At 41.4% G+C, this 21,527-nt stretch overlaps 1 protein-coding gene across 2 annotated transcripts; it reads right to left on the minus strand.

Annotated features, from left to right (window-relative positions):
- Positions 1-780: 780 nt before the first annotated feature.
- On the minus strand, positions 781-15,953 carry kansl1l (KAT8 regulatory NSL complex subunit 1-like). Of its 2 annotated transcripts, none has more exons than XM_079170572.1 (16): positions 15,742-15,953; positions 13,883-14,916; positions 10,180-10,312; positions 9,681-9,821; positions 9,225-9,328; positions 8,064-8,238; positions 6,384-6,558; positions 6,009-6,140; positions 4,452-4,598; positions 4,155-4,252; positions 3,728-3,840; positions 3,454-3,526; positions 3,237-3,349; positions 2,821-2,941; positions 1,813-2,076; positions 781-1,218 (listed from the first exon to the last, which is right to left on the minus strand). In XM_079170572.1, exons 2-15 carry the CDS (start codon positions 14,881-14,883, stop codon positions 1,855-1,857), a joined length of 2,748 nt encoding a protein of 915 aa, XP_079026698.1. In that variant the 5' UTR covers positions 14,884-14,916; positions 15,742-15,953; the 3' UTR covers positions 781-1,218; positions 1,813-1,854. The 2 variants fall into 2 exon arrangements, with proteins under 2 accessions (XP_079026698.1, XP_079026697.1); XM_079170571.1 differs by having other exon boundaries at positions 10,180-10,315.
- Positions 15,954-21,527: the final 5,574 nt, after the last annotated feature.

The raw sequence follows: 21,527 nt of genomic DNA on the forward strand, positions 1-21,527 counted from the left end.
GACTGCTGGATCCCCCTCACTTTTCATGGAGAATAGGTTTGCTTGTTGGCTATACTGCACATTTTACATGTCATTTCTTCATTCAACATGTTGCTTTCCAAGAACACAGTCAGACATTTTACATCAGAAGTAAAATAAAGATTTTCTTCAGCAGACATCTGTAGCAATTTACTATTTACTCCTACCAACTTCAAATAAGAAAATAAATCTGTAAATTAATTTTTATGTGATTGCGTTTCTAATTCTGGGCACCAGGGATGAGCCCTGGTATAAAGCAACTGACACACATGCATGAAGATGAGAGGGCTGACCTTGAACCACCATCTGCCCATTAGGCCCCCTGGTAGATGTGGAGGATATAATAAGAGGAGGTTATGCATATGGCATCATAGTACGAGCTGCTTCCCTGAGACTCTGGCCCTAGAAAGCGGTGACCTCCATAAATAGTAATCACCCAAATCACTGAAATGACCTCACATTAGTTTGTCCTTCTAGTACTATCCTGCATCAATGACATGTAAAGTACACTTAGCAGACATTTTACACGTGACTGAAATAATAACCACCGGGCTTCTGAATGATCAGGTGCTTCACTTAATGTGTCCGTTTTACGTACGAACTGTTATGGATTGGAATTTTCTACATCTTGTCATGCATGTCATAATCATATTACTCTTTTTCATTCATACTCTTTGATGTTTCTTCTTTTCTGTCCCCACCCTCATCTCTGTGCTTGTTACCATTTGAATCAAGAAGACTCCAGGACACGTACTGGCTGGCAAATGTTTACTAATAACTTTCATAAAAAATATATACCAAATGACAGACAATAAAAAACATAAAAGTCAAAAAGCACATGTAAATGTTACATAAATATGTGCTAAAGTCTTCATATACTGACTTTTTAAGACAACTGTGAAAATAAATTAGATTAAAAAAGTAAGTGTCGACTACAAACAGTATACAAACCTGAGACTACAGTGGGGTTATGCTGGTACACATCTCTTTACATACAGTACATTTTATACATTAAAACCTGAAAGTGTAGCAGAAGCTACAGTAGTTATACTACAATACTCACAAAGTACACCTACAAAACACTTTTGCTTTAAAGCATTAAGCAAATAACATTAAAATCACTGTTCTGGAATGTATTAAGTATCCCAGTTAAGGTTCCTACGGCACATTTTCTCCTCGTGGTCCCAGGCATGAGGAGATCTGGAGAGCAAATGAAACAATTAATTAATTTGACAAATATAACCTTTTGAGTAACTCTCAAAACCACTACTCCTCCTATTGACTCTCAACGCTTGATTGAGATCTTCCGCTTCCTTCATTACCTAAATTACTGAATGAATCATGCCTTTGTTAACGATTATGATGTTGTTAGAAATCCATTAACAAAAAAAGAAATCCTTTGTGCTATAAATTACTAATTGGAATGAATGCACAGATAACTAAATAAATGACTAAATAAATGAATAAATGAATGACCAACAAAATGATTTACTAAAATGACTTATGAGCTGAAGGAACAAATGACAAATGATTACTACATTGGTTAATTGTCTTAGTAATAATGCCTTATATAGGATTTATTATAATCATTATAATTTATTATAAATATTGTTATTATAACCAACTTATAAAAGAAAATGATTTAGTAAAAACTTGCTAAATTAATCAACAATTTAAGAGTTTGCGAAGAACAAACAAGGTAAAAACTTCAGCAAAAAGCTGTGGCATGCACAAATAATCTGAGTAAGCAGTGCACACCATGAAAGAGGGAATTCACTGTATTTCCCAACTCACATGTAAAAAGTTTTTTTTTTTTTTTTAAAAGGCACTGCTGTCTCAGCTGCCATTGGATGTGCTGCTCTGGCTTTGTCCACCAGACGGCAGTGTAGCACCAGAGGATGGAGCGAGGGAGAGACAGGAGTTGGAGTTCTCTGATGTGGAGGAGGCGGAGCTACACTCTGGCCATCCTAATGACACTTTGTCCAGGTTGTCAGAGAGAAGTGCGTCTTCCTCGTCCTCGGCCAAAGGAAACACTCGTGGCTCCCAGGGTGTCTGAGGCTGCCGGACGACAAAGGGCATACAATGGAATTGAGCATATCTACAATTCAGTACGCATTAAACACATCTGTAAATTGAATATATTGTTTGTTTATGTTTCAGAGTTTAGTATTCTCCAATATCAGTCTTGGTTGAATTTAGACTTTGAAGGCTGTATCATCGGGGTGCATGGCTCTGATGTCTAACGGTTTTCGCTGCTTTAATCAGGGTGTGTATGGGTGCTCAAGTGCATAAGTAGTGCAAATCAGTGAAGTGGGCGATATTTGTAGTGTGGAGACGGTTGATATGGACAGTCTGGTTTAGTAAGAACTTATTCCTTCTCTAATCAAAGAAAAGTGGTTCAGAGCACTGCAATCAGAGTATCATCAACAGAGTGGAGAAGTACCTGTGTGCACTCTCAAGGATGCATCTAGGCTTTTAACTCACAATATGACTGGGAGAGAGTATTGATTAGTCTGTAAACCTTTCTTGCTACATTATACTCTTATTCCCTCATCTGAAGCACAAATTTACACAGATCATATCTTTAACTGGAATGTTACAGAAAAGACTCTTTCAGCAACATTTAGGGGTTGAATAAATGATGATCTACGAGCAACGTACTCCCAAATCTCCTCTTTATACAAGCTGTGAGGTAAAAATAGAAAATCGCTGTGAACGATAAGTGTGAGTTCCCTCCTGAAGCATCATACTCTGATATTCAAAGCTTGTTTGGGGTTTCAGCTGTGGTGCTTTTGATCTTACCAGCCACTCCTCTGAGCTTTGCTGTTCACCAGAATCCAGCTGAGCAAAGCTCAGCTCCACGGAGCTCTCCTCTCCTGATGAGCACATCCCGCCCCCACTGCCTGACAACCTGCTGCCAGATCTGGAGAGAAAAAACAAGCACACCCCATGAAACTTCACAAGTAAATCACTCAACATTCCCCTTTGACAAACAAACAAAGTCTGCAATAGTTGCACTGTGCAGTCAGCTCAGACAGCCGGATTAGGATTTAATACAACAAACACTGCCCGACATTTCTGACGTTTGAGAGCGCCAATTAATTCTCCACAACCGACCCGATGTAATTCACCTTGCATGATGGGTATCACCTGATGTATTCAACGTAAAAGTATGTAATGTTGCATTTCTGTGAGTATTTCTTTTTGTTTGTTTCCACCTTTTAGGAAGCCTGCAGCATGTTCTTTTTCCCCACGATGACCAGCGTAATTTCTCCTTCTGCTCCAAGTCCAGATGTCTCAGTGCATACACTTTGTTAGTGAGATCCTCCACCTGAAACACACACACAAACACACAAACACACAAAAAGGAATAAGGATGGTATTTTCTTCACAAATCACAATAAACAGCTCATGTCCAAAGGGATGAGACACTACCTGCTCCTCCTCATTGTCGTCCTTCTTCTCCGCCTCACTGTTCATCAGAGACGATGCGTCATTCTCCCGCCAACTGCAAAGACAGACATTTTGAGGTGACGGACAATGATGGTGGACGGTGTGGACAGGATGCCGTTTGTATCAAAGTAAAAACCCACAATCAATTCCATGTGCTGTTAAAACTATTCATTTTCAAGAAAGACATGCCCCAAAATACAAAACCAAGACCTTTAGAATTCTATGCGACTCCATTAGAGGCCGTTGTGTTCCATACCTGGGTGTCAGGATGTCTTTGTACTGCAGCTTTTCCACTTTAGCCAGAGACATGGGGATGACAATGTTGTTGATGTTGTACACACTCTCTCCCTGGCGTTTGCGAACAAAGCCCTAAAAGGAAACATGACCAATGATTCAGAAGTGTTCACATACATCTACACCACCAGGTTGCCGTGATGGAGGTTTTCTCTGGACTGACCAGCTTTTTATTCATATTTGACTTACCAAGAGAAGTCAAGAGATGCTTTTGATTTTTTGTTGTGAGGGTCTGTTTTACCGGTTTAATGTATTATCTTGATCTGGTTTTAGGGTCGAGGCTAATTTAAGTTAGGTTAGGGGTCAGGGTTCTGGCATTACTGTGCATGTTAATGAGGGTTCTCACAAGTATACACGTTTAAAAATGTGTGTGTGTGTGTGTGTGTTACCCGTGAGGCCTTCTTGCGGGAGAACGGTGTGTAGCTCTCCTCCAGCACTTCATCTGAACTGTTTGGGTCACAGAACTGGTACAGGACTTCTTCCTCATCTGAATACAACACATCAAGATATTGTTAGGCTGGAACAGACACTACATTATAAACAACTTCTGGTACCAAAAAAGGGCGATTTATACAAAAAAAATACATATTATGTAAAAATGTCCGTGTTTACCAATCCTGCTCCTCTGGATGGAGAGTATTCACTGTAGCCATTTAGTAAACATACACTTGATTACACACACACACCTTCTATCAGCCTGTGGATGTGTCTTCTCTTCCTCTTCCTCTGATTGGCTCTCCTGTGTTGACTCTGAGCAGAGCCTGCCATCCTGATAGGTGACAGACCCATAACTCTTCTTTTATGATGCCTCGCATGCTGCTTGTATGTGCAACCTATAAAGACACACACACACACCAGAGAAGGACAGAGGTAATGGAGGAACAAGAGACAAGAATGAATAGACTGATGCCTGGAATCCACCTTTCATTCCAATAATAAAGTGAACCACAGTGCTCTCCATTCTTACACTGTACAAACAGCTACCAGAGTGAACTATTAATTCATTAAGTCATAGGTCTTTATTATCCCTTTCTTAGTTTGACTGTTTACGTAATCTCACTCTACTTTAGCTACAATCAGCTATGATAAGAAGTGTGTTTCCGTGTGCCAGGCTATTATTTTAGGTGACGATTACTTGACTTCTTTCTCTGCTATTGACAAAGGAGGAAACAATCATTCAAGCTGACAGGAAATCGACAGAGTGATGGGTGAGTGACATCTTCGTCAATTTCCATTTGGCCTCCTTTGTGCCTCGTCCCTTATTCTCTCTCTACCTCTCCTACATCACTTATAGCCTTGTTTTTCACCTCACCTTTGTATCTAACACAAGTCCATCTGATACATACTGTTTAGTCCAACCCTCCCTGGACGAACAGGGAACATTCTAAAAATCAACCAATCATTGATTGTTTTGGATAATCAATCTCCAGCGTGGACAACCATGGGAGCAAGGAGCACTTAAAGCCCTGAAACCAAAGAAGTAAACAATCATTTATTAGCTTCAGACTAATGTAAAGAGACACATATTGATGTCTGGTGAATTGCCAAAAGGATTTCATTTCCACCTACTGCTCAGCTGGAAGCCTCAGACAGACCCAGTGGGATATCTGACATACTAGGAACCACTTATGATGCTACACGAGGAGATAACAAGCAGACACAGCAGCCAGGTTATCACGACAACCGAAAGGGGAGAATTGTCTAAACAAGATGAATTGTCAGTTTATTATTATTACAATTATTCATAACTTATTGTTTAGAAACAATGTAAACTACAAAAGTCATTTGAATCTAAAAAGAAATGTGAATGTTTTGTTAATATAACTAATATTCAATATATGTACAGTTTTTCTAATAAAAACCACCATTGAAAAGTTTGGACTGTGACGCTGCAGCAGGTAGTGTTGACTTTGCGTTCACATTAAATTACCATCGACTTCAAAAACAAAGACTTCGGTGCAGCTCCACCACAACAAAGAGAAGTGGATCAAAAAGCCAGTGAGGCTCCCGTCTGTTAGATGAATAACAACAAGAAGAAGAAGAATGCAGGTGCTTTCTTCTTCCTCTGTCCTCCTGTCGTCTTCTTCTTCAGTTGACTACGACAGCAGAACGGGTTACGGGCCTGTTTTAACACTTCACAAGCAGCGGCTAAACACATAGGCTCAGTAATGTACTGGTATAAGACAGGAGAGCACCATAGAGCACTACAGGGCGTGTGATCAATACCGGTGAAGGGTTCTTACTGTTGTGCAGTGGTGTGGAGCTGCGTCTATTGTAGTGCGCTTGACTGGAGGGTTGGACGTTGATAGACAAAGGCCTTTGGGACCATTCTTCTCTGGCCAGGACTCTCTTTAAGTGGTGAGACCGAGGAGTGTCTGGAAGAGAGTGACAATTTTAAAGTATGCGCTCAAAACAGTCCCAGCAGCCTTTAACTTTTTCACGATCAATTACTCAGCACGTCTCTATGTGCAAAGCATGCAGTCGAGGCAAAGAGAAGACTCTTGTGAACTACGCCTTTCAGAAAACAGATGAAATTACACATTTGCTTCGCGTACACACAGGTTCCCTCATCTTCTTACATAGCCAACCTCATGACGTCGTGTTAATGTTTCTCCTACCGAATGAAAGACACAGCCCAGGGTGAGGTGTGGTGTTGGGGGTCCTGGAGGACAGGGCCCTACCGGAGCTGCAGTCTGGATCAGAGCACAGGGCTACAGGATCACAAGATGAGCAGCACGAACAGGAAGATGATGAGAGAGACGAGGAGACGGCAGACGTGGGCGTTCCAGAGTCCTGATGCACAAGAGAGAGAGAGAGAGAGAAAATCATTTTTCACGTGACACTAAACGAGCATAGTCAAAGAGTTTAACTACAGGATTAACTTAGCTTTCTCTTTGTGTTTTGTTGGAGTGTGAGTCACAAGGATTCATTAAGTTGTTAAAGAGCTTTCTTTGTCATCTGGCAACGTCTCAATGGTGCTGCTTCTTTTTATAATAGCTACAATCAGTCTGGGCTCTATGCGCGGATAGTATTGTTCAGCAAGATGTTGAACCTCCATGGTAACGGTGCGGTATGTTAACATTTATATGTTCGTACATGAGCGAAAGAAGAGCTAGTTAGGGATTAGACAATGAGGCCTACGCGTAATGTTTCTATCATAGGCGCCATTGATTCAAAGAGCGCTCTGACCATCTCAGTCTCAACAAGGTTAGACAGAGAGTCAGGAATAATTATTTAAAAAATGGGTCAAAACTGGAACACAATCAGTAAATTATTCACACACCCAGCAGGCACAGGGCCACACACACAATCATTCATTTGAAGTAGGGTTTTTTTTTTTTAGTCTCTGGCTCCACCTTGTTCACCATCTAGCTGAGTTAAATCTGTCTCATGTCACTAAGGGAAATCCCCTTTGCATTCCACCAAGTGATTTGATTGATTGCTAACATAAAATCTTCATTAGTGCAGGTTTAAATAAAGATGTCACAAAAAATGAACACAAAACTGAATTTAAAGTATTGTGCAGGTAATGTTGCACATAAAAGTACAATGATAGTATCGTAGTTCTTATTACTAAAACTGTGTGAAGCAATGCCAACCACTTGACATTTGACTTGGCAAGGGCGTAGTCAATTTCTCCCGGCTAATTAAAGGCTCGAGCTTCAGAACACTCACATGCACTTGTTTATTTGAAGCAAATCCAAGAGATATTACTGCTTGATTAAAAGCAGGTGAGCGGCTTTGAACATTAATTGCTGTTTAATTTGAGGACCTCTTTTAGTTATATGGCATTCCAACACTGAAGCCCGACTAGAAACAACTCCTTTGAAGCTACATTTGACATGGATACGAGGATAATTTCAATTCAATAAACTAATGAATATGTTTAGCAGCTTCTACACGGTGACCCAGTTTCCAATATTTATTTTTAAAACCCAAAATGGGTCTACAATTGGAATTTATTAGGTGGTGTATTGTAATGAAGTAAATGTGGTAATCAGGCATAGTTCTTCTGGTGTCATCTTCATTACTTTCTTTACTGCCAAGTCCTCAGAACAGAGAGGGGAGGAATGCAACTGTGTTTCAGCATCCCTCCATTATCTACACCGCTGTGCAGGAGCATGGGCGGCACAAATGAATAGACACTAATGTGTCCCCGTAGTGTTTGTATCAGAAGCACAGAGCAGTTTCAAGATAAGAATGAGCCCATGGAAGACATAATTAATCATACTAATGGGACACTGGAGCAGCAAATCATCCCAGAAATGAAATGAGAGGAGACTGCATGTGTTTCCTACCTGTGGACTGCTGGGGTTGCAGGAGTTGAAGGTGAACAGTTTAGGCTTGTGGTAGGTCACCAGAGGTCGGGTCCGGGCACAAACGTACGCCGCGTCGGCTTTGGAGAGCCTCCTGGTCCCCGGTCTCCTTCTCTTGGAGATCCCAGGCTCAAAAATACCGTCTCCTTTCTGACCACTGCAGGGACGAGATCAGGTGAGGTCATAGAAATGTCAGGGATATAATTCATGCTAGGATTAGAGTCTGATTTAGTTGTTAACATCATTACTGTCATTGCTCATAATTCAAAACTTCCACACATAAAATTTTAAATTTGATCATTGAATCAAGACATTTCTCACAGTACACTTATACAGGACTGTCTCAGAAAATTAGAATATTGTGATAATCCCCATACGTGTGATTTAGTTTACTGAACCAAGCTGAGTGTTTTTCAAGGCTCAGGAAACCCTTGCAGGTGTTTCGAGTTAATTAGACGATTCAAGTGATTAGTTGAATACCCTACTAGTATACTTTTTCATGATATTCTAATATTTAGAGATAGGATATTTGAGTTTTCTTAAGCTGTAAGCCATAATCAGCAATATTAAAAGAATAAAAGGCTTGCAATATTTCAGTTGATTTGTAATGAATCCAGAATGCATGACATTTTTGTTTTTTTAATTGCATTACACAAAATAAAGAACTTTATCACAATATTCTAATTTTCTGAGACAGTCCTGTATATACATGGAAACACATACAGTAGACATGACTGAAGAGGAATCTTCATTTGTTTTCTGTGGGTGTTTTGATGGGAATCTTGTGTATCTTTCAGATCACTTTGAGGAGTGCTTATATGGTTTGCATGTTTCACATTTTATCGGAAGTGTGCCATGCAGTGTGGGAATCTCCCTGGTCTTTGTCTTGGTCATGACTCGGTTTAGGTGATCTTGACTACAACACTGCGTACTTGTAGGATCTGTCATCTATTAATATATATCAATATGTGATCTATTTCTCCTTGGATGGTGTCTCATGTAATCTAGCATCATTTAAGAGTCCCGTGTGTGATTGTTTCAGCTGGAAATGATCTACTGCAGAAAAGTCACTTGCCCCCACATAGGCCTGTACGTGTGTGTGTGTGTGTCTGTGTGTGTGTGTGAGTGTGAGTGTTTTTGTACCTTGTGAAGGCTCTCTGGCCTTTCCAGGTGTGTGGCTGTTTAGATAGCGGTGAAAAGCTGAGCGGAGGCATCAGACTGCTGACAATCTGGCTGAGCTGAGCACTCTGCAATGAAGACATCATCCATAATAATGCTTTTCACAAGTGATGAAGCAATCTTTTCTCTTCAGTAGCAGTGAGTGGATAAGCAATCCATCCAAGGAAAGAGATGGACGAATCAATATACAGTGTTGTTGAGACTCTCTTGAACCCTTGATTGTGTTTGCTGTAAGTGGTCACGGACTGTTTGGATGAAGTTTGCTGTGTGGCATGTTTGAAAGGAAGAAGACAGGATTCCCAAAGAGAACGCTCATTTTATTGCGGTATTTATGTTGCCACGGTGCAAGTTGTAGTGACTTTCGAGATTTTTCAAACCCCCCCCCCCCCCCCGGTGTGTGTACTAGCTCATCCCTCCTACCTGTCTCTCTATGTTGTGCAGAAGGCGTGTGGGGCTGCAAGGTTCAGTGTCAGCATCCGATAACCCGGCCATTTCTCTCAGCAAGGTTTGCTGAATCTGTCTGTCTGTCAGCGGCTGGGACTCCGCGAGCACCACACCACCCTTAGACACACACACACACACACACACACACACACACACACAATTATTACAACAGGGCGTTTTCTCTGAAAAATGAACATAATGACCGAAAAGACGAGTCTATTGATGCATATGAAATCGTTCACAGTAACAGCGGTCCATGAAAGTTGGCTACATTGCTCAATGCCGCTTGAAAAACCTTTCCATAACATACTTTAGCTAAAGAGCTATTCATTTGTTACAGAAAGACAGCAGACGTTGGCTGACCCTATACGTTCTCTTCACACAAAACTGACTTGTATTTAAGGCCTGACTGAAAGCCCTTGATATTATGTCAGCTGCCCTGTATTGATGTTGGCAGAGAGCACGTTGGTCTTACCTTGGTAGAGCGGATGTGCTTGTGGAGCTCCACCGGTTGTTGTATCCTCCCCTCCAGCTCGGCCAGACGTAGCTGCAACCAACTCCATCTGCTGCCCAGATCCGCTCTCTCTTCCAGCCACCACCCCTCACAGCTGCTGGAAGGAGCGGCACGGTGATGGATGACAGAGAAGGACACTCAGACCAATGTTGTGGTATTATAGTATTCCGTTCATTTTGTGTCAAATTATGTCGATTACACCCTAATACGACCTCACAAGAAGATCTTTGGCATATGGCCGTGAACGCAGAAAAACGTCAAGAGCGTGAACGCAGCCACGAGCTCCAATTTAGCCATGAACTAAAAGTGCATGAAGAGGTCAGCGTATTAGAATCACTGGCAGGGAAATGTGTATCACCACAGGGAGAAGTAACAAAGAAGGGAGGAGGACAGAGACAGAGAGAGCACTGCAGGACCAAACCACTTGCAAAATCCACATACTTGTACCGCAGCAACCGTCATCTTATGACCTATTTAACACCAGCCATGTTGCCGTGTTGCATGTGTAAATGGCTAAGCATCCCAACAGCACGGGGGTGCGGGGAGGAGGGATTTTTTTGCTGAGGCACAAAAGCTTATCTAGGCCACAGAATAAAACCCGGTTGCATTGTGTGGCGTGTGTACCTATAGCATGTTTCCATGGCACTAGTCTGTTCAGTTAGCATTCATCTTCTGTGTGTTTGGCAATAGTTGCTATGGCAGTGCTCTTGGACCTCTTGGCGAGGACAGGGAGGGACTCCCCCCTACTTCAAACACTCAGATGCAGGACGGGGAAAGGTTAGGCCGCTGTGCAAGCAGCTCGACACAGGGGATTCGACTATACCCTCTGGTATTGTGAGGTAGTCGTTTTAATACGAGCCTAATACGTCAAATAACCACATTGTTGTATGCTCGCCTGATCATAGCTACACACAGTTTGTTGTAGGTCTAAAGGCAAGCTTTGCATATGAGAACAAAGCCTATGATTGGTTAATGACTGATTCTAGAGCTGCGCTACACTCAATCCTGAGCTAATATCTGTTTGTTAAGGAGCGGGCTCCCTCCTTCCTCCACAGACAATGACCAGACCAGGCTGCCCTGCGGCTCTCTCCAACTGTATAATGAGAAAATTCCTGGAATGTTTTTGCCAAGCAGTAGGCGAGCCAGTGGGAGAGGACGAGGAGAGGAAAGGCTGCCTTATACCTGCCAGTGTGCAAGTACATATGCGGATTCTGTAGCATTGCTGAATAACATGTGGGGTCTAGCAACTCCACAGTGAGAAAGTATGAGGTTTTCAAAGCCAAGTCCTGGTTGAATAAAAGGCCAGCCCCAACAAGCTGCTGTGGGTTTATGAATTATCCAATTTGGATTGTGTTTCTTGGCTCTTGCTGAGGCATTAAGGCTTCAGGGTGTGTACCGCACTTAAACTTTCCAACTCCTAGCCTCTCCCATACAGCACTGTGTATAAAAAGTACTAAACATGGTTTCAATTTGAAGTCCAACCATGTCACTGCTTTACAAGTTCACACTCAGAATGTGAAAGTTAGACCATGTCCACGTTTTTTAAAAAGGGGGACAATGACCCGTCCCTCCTCCAGCAAGGAGATATCCTCTTCAAGGAGGATCCTGCCATAAAAACTCCCCAGGGGAGCTTTACTGACGAAGGACTGAGCATTGTTCAACGGACTTGTACAAAAGGCAAGCTGACGCTTCCAAGATGACTAAAGCTGGCCAAATAAAAACACACACACACACAGATTAGAAAACACCCTTTCTCTTTCCTGTTCTCAGTGCTAATAAACATGTCCCAGTCCTGTTAACAGCTCCGGTTTATTGCACGGATACAGGAAACAAACAGAAGTGTTGAAGAACTACATCTAACTGAAGAAATAAAATGGTTCTGCACTTAAACCAGACTTGACTGGTCCAGAAAGACCAGGACGTTACCCCTCCTGTCCCCAACCGAGTCCACACTGACGCCCCCACATTGCGGGCTAGGAAGTGTGTTAACCTGGTAACATGAGGTTGGTAATATGGGGCTAAAAATAAATTCAAATGACTCCCTACACACCTAGAAGAACAGCAGAATAACTCTGGCACAGCATAAATATTTCTCCAAAGGATCCTCTTTCCAAATGAAGATGTTGTGCTCAGCATCTAGTTTTAGATGTATTTTTGTAACACAAAGGCGTGGAGCCGATTCACTTTAAGAAAAGGTTTGGCAACTGATAGACCCGTTAGACTTTCACTATGCTGTAGATCCTCTATTGTCTAAGTCATTGTTTATGGAAAATCATTTTAATGGTATATATATAAGTAATAATTGTTGTTTTTGTAGCTCTATTTTATCCCAATTGCTCCCATTCCCTGTGTTTCTCATTAACATAATGTATTCGTGGACATTTGCCACAATACCGGCCAACAGGAAAAACATGCAAAATTCTGAAAATGTGTGTGTGCAATGTGCACAGTTTTTTTTGCAAGTTAAATACCGTCTTGTGGTTTGTTGCAGAAAAAAAAAAAACACTCCTCACCGGAGAGAAGATACAATCAAGGATTTCCATTATTTTTGCCTCACCTGGGGAAACATGACTCCCTTTGAGCAAGGACACAAGTACAGCAGACAACCTTCCAAACTCCCCAAAACGCACACAAACACACACACACACACACACACACACACACACACACACACACACACACACACACACACACACACACACACACACACACACACACACACACACACACACAGAGGTCACTAGCACAATGGCACACAATGGCACAGAATGGCATGTTACAGGCTTGCTGGCATGGCCGTGTTTATTTCCTAGCCTGTGGGTGTGGAGAACTGGCTTGTCTGCTGAATGTATGACTGCAGCATCGAAAGAGAAGCGCATGTGTGCATAGCTGAAAAATGTCATCACACTCTCCACAGCTGGGCGGACAAAAACATGTGCTAATGACAACCACTCTGTAAACTCCACTGAGGGCCAAGTGAAATATGTGGCCCGAGACACAGTGGATCTCATACAGTCAGACAGCTGACTTTCCAAAACTTATTCTGTGTCCTCCTCAAATGAGCCTCTCCATTTCACACCATGTTTGTATTCTTTTAAACGAGTTTGAGAGCACAATGAAGTTTGTGAAATGGTTTTTTTCTCATTGTTTTCACTGTGTGAAATCATGCGGTTCACCTCAACTTGATAAGCAAAATATGTGGTTCAGGGTTTTCTAAATCCTCTCCTTTGGAGCGTGTTCAGTTAGCTGGAATAACCAGCTGTGACACATATGATACGCACTGTGGCTCCTAAAAATACACAAGTTCAAAACAAGAAACAGGCCTGGAAGAAAACAAGGAAACTGGTCTCACTCAGTTTGCTTGTAAAAGAGAAACCAACCGTTGCTCTGTGTGTTGAAAATGTGTTTTTTTTGAGCAAGCAATATGTACAATACAATCTGTTGATTAGAGCCATTAACAAATCCGTTAATAGCTTCACATCATATTTGAACTGTGGCATAACAATACCCACAGTGTGTTATGAAGTTATATTGTTAATGATTAGCAGCTAATTGTGATTTTTGTCTTGAGGTGTATATCACAGTTGCCAAAAAAAGTGCTTTAGAATTTGAGTCTTGTTGATTAATGCGCACATGCAACTAACTACGTGCACCTTCTACTCACACAGGTGAAGTCTCGGTTTTGCCGTGGATCTCGTCCTCCTCGTCTGAGCTGCTGCTGGCCGTGGCCTCGGAGTCCAAAGCCTCCTGCAGGCCTCTCAGTACCGCCTGGCTGGAGCGGCTGAACTCCGTGAGCTCTGTGAAGGACTCCAGCCAAGAACAACGGGGTTTGCTTCCCACTTGCGGAGGAGGTAGTACGCCAGAACGCACGGAGCACGGGCTGTCGAGTCGACGGTGCCTTTTCAGCCCCTCCAGCTGCTGGCTGCAGTGCAGCATGGCGTGCTCTCCCAGCAGGCCCTGCAGTCTCCTCTGAAGCCTCTGAGCTCGGCCCTGCAGCTCTGCCTGCCTGGAGAGCTTCTCCTTCGCGGCCGCCTCCAGCTCAGTTCCGGACGCCGGCCGGTCAGAGTTCCCAACGTCGCTGCGAGGCTGCACCGAAGCTGGAGGAGGCCAGCCCATTGCAGCCACTTTCCCCTGAGTCAATGCAGGTGGGGGTGCGAAGAAGGGGGTGTAGCCCTGGGAGTTTATCTCCCCGTGAGGAACACTAAGGGTGAGAGGGGGGTGACGCACATCACCACCATCTGGTCCACGTTCAGGAGCACGGCTGCGCCCGTGCAGCAGGCAAGCCTCTTGGCTATTGTGCTCAGGGACAGGGACTAAAAACATGTCTGGTACACCTGGGAAGAGGCCGGCCACCTGATGAGAATTTCGCAGGCCTTTGTTGAAGGAAAGGAGGCTGAGGAGGGAAGCGGGGCCGGGGAGGAGGAGCACCGTCTCACGCCGGCTGGCGGACGCCTGGACGGCAGGGAGACGGGAGTCCAGAGAGGGGAAGCGAGAGAGGTTCAGCCACAACTTCTGGAGGTCTCCGTCATCCGTCGGCCTCATCCGAGACTCCGGCTCAGTACTGCGCACGGCTCGGCCATCCGGGTCCATTCTGACGGCGGCGGGAGGCGAGGAGAGGTGGATCCCGTGGCCATCTTTCAGGGTTTTGGTGAGGGCCGGGGCCATAACCCCTGACGGGTCAAACTTCACAGCTTGCACCTTAAATCACCGGACAAGAGAAACATGTTAGTAGCTAGTCATTTGTTTTTTCTCCATTTCTTCTTCCCTTCATCCCCTCTTCCTCTCCCTTCTTTCCTCCCTTGTTTCCTTTCTCCCTTCTTTTAATCCTTCCTTATTTCCTTTCTCCCTTCATTCTTCCATCTTTAAATCCATGTGTCTTTCATCTCTTCATTCCTTTCTCCCTTCTCCCTTCCTTATTCCCTCCTTTCTTCCTTCCCATCCTTCTTTCAATCCATCATTCTTTCTTACCTTTCTCCTTTCCTTCTTATATCCTTCCCTCTCTCCTTTCTCTCATCTCCCCTTTTCCCTACTTTCAAACCTTGCTTCTTTCCTTTCTACCTTCTTTCTACCCCTGCTGAGACACACTGCGTTGATTTAATATTGATTTGGGGAAAATAAGACACAACACAGGCAGAGCGGTTGTAGCAAAATAAACGGTGCATTAACGTCAACTACCTTACGTTGACGCATCGCGTGGTTAACGGGTGAATTAGACTGTCTGCGCCCCTCTTTCACCCTTTATCGGGCACACACGGTGGTGATAACACGCACACACACTAATCCTCCTGTTGCTCCTGCTGTGTAACGTATCAAAACAATAACACACGTTTAGAGTCAGCAAGGTGTTTTATACACACTGGTGTATACTCGTTCACCACAGGTTAATTAAAGGTAAGAATGTACATTAGTTATCTTAGCTTCACGTTAAATTAACTCTTAAACTGTGTTAAATATAACAACTAACGTACGCCAACGTTCGCTACATCGAGTCCAATAACGGACGTTGACATAAACGTTACTCACCTGATCAAGAGGTAACGTTCAACCGTTGACTTAACGTCATTTATTCCAGTGAGATACAATACAACGTTCGATCTTTATCGATATTTTTTTCCCCTTTGCGGATTCTTCCAGAAAATGTAATCCTTGCCAATTTTCTGGCAATCCAACTGGCTGTCCAGCGGTGACATTTATTTTGTTGTCCTCTCCTCTTGTCCGCCGCTGCGCCTCCTTCTCGTCTCCTTCACTCATCAACTGCCGAGAGGGCGAAAAACACAGCGGAAAGAGGAGGGGCTGGACCAGACTCGTGATGCCTTCACGACCTCTTCAGAAGCTCAGACTTGCGAGAATGCATGAGTGAAAACAAATTCCATAACTGATTTTCTGTACTCAAAATGTACTTATCCTAATTGTAGGTGATAAGTAGGTGTGAAGTGCATGGCATTCTTGATAGCAAATAAAACAATTCATCTTTCAATTTTGTATCCTGTACTTCTTATATTTGTTTACTTGTCATCTAATAACCAACTAAACTTAAAATTGTAAGTCGTGTCAAAAGATCTTACAAATAAGAGATTTCTATCTCATGAATATCTATAAAATACAAGAACATTATTTCACAAGAAAAGACATCTGGATCTCATAATTATACAACAAAAGGTTAGATTTTCTCATAATGAAGAGTCATCATAATTACCAGATACAGACGTCGTAATTGTGAGATCTTTGATCTGGATCTATTACTAGTATTATATCTTGTAAATTTACAAAGTAACAATAACTGAAACCTGGTTTTCTTTGATTAACGCAAAGCACTTCCATAGAATAGCAACAACTAGAACTTCAAATCAGTTTCACAAACAGCTCAAATAACAGCTGGTGCAGTTGCCTCCTACCTGTCATTACTCACCCAGTGCCGGAGAAAGAGAAGCAGAAAACCCCAATGTTTGAGATTTGACAGGAAAAAGAGAACTCTATTGTCTCTTTTGTGAGTTTATAAATCCTCATTGTGTGAGCCTTTGACATGGTGTCTGAAAACTCAAAAACTAGCAGGAATCATGGAAGATTTAAGGGCCGACAACAAGCTGATGACCTAAATTTGAGTTCAAGGGCCGTTCGCACAGCTGTGGACAGATGTGACATGTAACAAATTCACAAAACAATATGATGATTTTTAATTCCAATTTGTTAAGTATGCAACAGCAACAGAGACATTCAAACTGCTAAAAATGAAGCTTGACCCTTACATAAGAACTACAAAAGAAGCTTACATATGTACCCCTTATGAACAAAATGACACACGATAATATGAAACAGTAAAATACACTTTGCAGCTTGTTTTTCAAAAGAATTGCCACAATTCAGCAAATGGTATTTCTCAATGCCATTTCATAGCTCATTCATGTGTATTTAATCTGAATTGCAACATTTTCGACGGATCCTGAAGGTTGTATTTTGGATGTTTGACCCTTCTTATTTACAGTCTATGGTTTGATCTCTGCCAGCATCAAAGGGAAAAATCATTGACAGAAATATGTTGTTATCATTCTTGATTTTTTGCTACTAGATCTTTGCAAATCAACAATATTGGAGGAAGTATTCAGGTCCCACGCAGCTCTTTTAGAAGGGGGTGGATCAACACAAAAAGCTTGTTAGAGAGCCTCATTTTCTTTCTTTCTTCGTTTGAGGAATGAGGATGGCAGGAATGAATGAATAGAACAAATACATTTTGTTATTATATTTGAATATATTACCTGAATCTGACAGTTTTCCAGATACTGAATTCTGAATCAATGCATATGGAAATAAGGAATCAAGCAATTACAGAGCTGTAAATATATATATATATATAAAATGAGGATCCATCCTGTTCCATTGTTTCTGACTCATTATTCACACATTTTTGGCAAACTACTGTTTCCACTGTTCTAAATACAAAATATGTGATAGTTTGTTCAGTTCTTGTTGCACTGCGTGCTACTAAAAAAATATGTAAACTTGCAATAACACTTTGTTTAAACAATCTTAACCCATATAAATAAAAACTCAAACTGTTAAATAAAACAAAATATTGTTGAAACTAAAAAAAATTAATAAATATGAAGAAAGAAAATGGAGTTAAGTGTGAGAAAAACTGCTGTGAAAAATGTATATTTAACCCTTGTGTTGTCTTAAAGGACCATATCAATGTTTTTGCATTTGCGCGACGTCACATACACTTCATATTACTGTGAAGTGTATGTTACTGTTGTGTTTTTTCACATTCCTGGCGATCAATAATTCACATTCCTGTCTGTGAGCACAGTGACTGAACACAGTGAACAACATATCTGCTTTTATTAATCATTGTGCATTAATGCCGTGTGCAGACTTTTCAAGCAAATCTGCACTTCGTTACCAGGCAGCAACAAGACAGATATGATTGTTTACTGTCATGGATCATCTTCCTCAAGCACAGGGAACATTTTACATGCAAATGTGCACTTACATAATATGCAAACATACATACACCTGCATTTACATAGTTAGTGTACAGCCCTGCAGTTAATGAAATGTGTCTCACTGTGACAGAAAACCATCATATCATGTCACAATTTACAGTACAAGAGATGGTTAAGTGTCTATCTGTGACTGTGTCTTTAAGGTGGAGCAGTTAGAAGTAGTCTCGTCTTCGTGAATCGCCACTGATGAAGGAAGGGTTCCACTGGGCGGGGTAGATGCACGAGTGGCGAGAACCCGGCAGACCTGTGAACGGATACAGGCCGTTTCTCTCAAGGTCTGAGTTACATAATATGCACACGGACACATACACACACACAACTACATTTACATAATTATGAGATTCCTATCTCATAATTATCGACAAAATACAAGAAAATGATTTCATAATCATCATAATTACAAGATACAGATGTAATTGTGAGCTTTTGTATCTGAATCATATTATTATGTCTTGTACATATAAAGTAACAATAACTGAATCTGGTTTTCTTTGATGAACGCAAAGCACTTCTATAGAATAGCAACAACTAGAACTTCAAATCAGTTTCACAAACAGCTCAAATAACAGCTGGTGCAGTTGTCTCGTGTACCTGTCATGACTCACCCAGTGCCGGCGAGAGAGGGACAGAAGACCCCAATGTTTGAGATTTGACAGGAAAAAGAGGACTCTATTGTCTTTTTATTAAGTTTGTTAATCCTCATTTTGTGAGCCTTTGACATGGTGTCTGAAAACTCAAAAAGTAGCAGCAATCATGGAAGATTTAAGGGCCGACAACAAGCTGATGACCTAAATTTGAGTTCAAGTGACATTCGCACAGCTGTGGACAGATGTGACATGATAACAAAATCACAAAACTATATGATGATTTTTAAATCCAATTTATTAAGTATGCAACAGCAACACAGACATCATTCAAACTACTAAAGATGAACACAAGTGATTCATGTTTGATACATTTTAATGAGACACAGTAAGCTTGACCCTTACATAAGAACTACAAAAGAAGCTTATATATGTACCCCTTAAGAAGAGAATGACAAACAATAATATGAAACAGTAAAATACACTAACTTTGACACTTGTTTTTCAAAAGAATTATCACAATTCAGCAAGTCGTATTTTGCAATGCAATTTTCATACATTTCATAGCTCATTCATGTGTATTTAATCTGAATTGCAACATTTCCGACGGATCCTGAAGGTATCATTTTGGATCATTTGACCCTTCTTATTTACAGTCTATGGTTTGATCTCTGCCAGCATCAAAGGGAAAAATCATTGACAGAAATATGTTGTTGTCATTCTTGACTTTTTGCTACTAGATCTTTGCAAATCAACAATAGTGGAGGAAGTATTCAGGACCCCTCAGGACTCTTTTAGAAGGGGGTGGATCAACACATAAAGCTTGTTAGAGCACGTAATGAAGGTGACAATTTGTTTTAAGGGAAAATACTTCTTAACCTGTTTGAGGAATGAGAATGGCAGGAATGAATAAATTGAACAAATACATTTTGTTATTATATTTGAATATATTTCCTGAATCTGACAGTTTTCCAGATACTGAATTCTGAATCAATGCATATGGAAATAAGGAATCAAGCAATTACAGAGCTGTAAATATATATATATATATATATAAATGAGGATATAGAATAGATAAACAAAATCTTCATACATAAATAGTTCCATATTTTAACAAAACATGTAAATAGCTCTGATCTCCTACGATAATATTCCAAGCTTCAGGGGCAGCTTGCATCCATGTAGATTCATAAGTGTCTTAGGTTCTCCTCAGCAGAGCGCTGGTCTTCTGGTTTGAGCTTCAGTATCATACTCCTTGTTCAGACTGTTGTACTTGAGGTGCTTTGCAGCACTGAGCTGCTCTCAGCCAGATGTGTGCTGCTCTCTGCCTGAATACAGCCTGACCAGCTCCCAGGTTGAACAACGTGCCAAAAATGTACAAGTTGATGACAGTGGAATCGATAGGTGTATAACCGTACTTTACAAAATCACCCCCAGGAAAAGAACTTATGATGGTCCAAGAAGCACAGAACACATACAGAACTCCCTGTAGGATGCCGGTGACGGTGACCCTCACCTGATTCCTTAACTGTGGACAGGACAGAGGTTGTCCATTTGCTACCATACGACGCATGTGTCCACACAGGTAGAATACAGTAGAACCACTGGACATCACCATAACACACAGACAGAAAACAAAGTGCACCTTCATTATGGAAAACACAATGACAAACATACTGTCACGGAAATATTCCAAGAAATCTTTTGCAGGCATGTCAACAACCAATGTGGAATGGTTGCTGGTTCCATTTCCATCAAGATCAATAGTGAGTAAAAACATGGACGTAAAAGTAAACAAACTGAAAATTCTCTCAGCAATCCAAAAGCAGTAGATGATGGATTTGACATTCTTCTTAATCCAGATGAAGAGAGCTCTCTGTACAGGTACAATCTGGATGCAGTAGAAGAAGTTCAGCCAGACAGAGGAGGTCATACTATTGGACACAGTGCAGACCATCAACACAAAAAAGATTTGGCCAATCGCGAAGTGTTCAGCATGTAGAGAAAAGCCCGCCGCAAAAATAACTGTCACCAAGTAAGTTATTGTAAAGCAAATCAAGGACCACAGGAGAAGCTTCAGAGGTTGCTTGATCCTTTCTCCGTGAAGTGGACGGACCATGCAACACATGTAAAATGCAAGTGTCACGATGTTAAGAAAAACAAAAGGCCCATTACTGAGGGCATATGTTTGAAAGTCCATCTTTGATCTCTTTGCTGTTTCCGTTCTGGTGTCTTCTTCCCTCGTAGAGAGCTCACAACTAAAGCCAGTAACGTACTCCAACTCTATGCAATGTACCGAATCAGAGGTATTTGCATCTAATGCAAATCAGAAAATGCAAATATATCATATTCTTGTAAAATTGCCTCGAAATAGGAGTACAGAAATTACTGTTTTTATTTCATAGGTTGATCATTCTGTTACAACATGACTATTTGTGATTATCTTTACGTTTGTTCTCCAAGCACGTAGATTTAGGTTTAGAAAGTTGAAAATGTTATAATATGAATCAGATAGAAAGTTAGAGAATCTACACAGTGTCTGAAAACTGAAATAGTAACAGGATAATGTGAAGTTAAAGGGCCAACATCAGGAAAATAATCATGAGTTTGGTTCACTGAGTAACTTTGGCAGAGATAGAGAGAGAGTAAATACATGATAAACAAAAAAATAGATAATAGATGAATATATATGTACTTATGTGTGTGTGTGTGTGTGTGTGTGTGT

The sequence above is a fragment of the Pholis gunnellus genome (assembly GCF_910591455.1).
Source record: "Pholis gunnellus genome assembly, chromosome: 12".
NCBI lineage: Eukaryota > Metazoa > Chordata > Actinopteri > Perciformes > Pholidae > Pholis > Pholis gunnellus.

Excerpts from the sequence above, each read along its gene's own strand:
- kansl1l (XM_079170571.1), bottom strand. The coding sequence starts at position 14,883 with ATGGCCCCGGCCCTCACCAAAACCCTGAAAGATGGCCACGGGATCCAC. Across the intron at positions 9,822-10,179 it reads AGCACATCCGCTCTACCAAG|GGTGGTGTGGTGCTCGCGGA; the intron begins GTAAGACCAACG and ends TGTGTGTCTAAG. Across the intron at positions 6,141-6,383 it reads TGGGCTGTGTCTTTCATTCG|ACACTCCTCGGTCTCACCAC; the intron begins GTAGGAGAAACA and ends ACTCTCTTCCAG.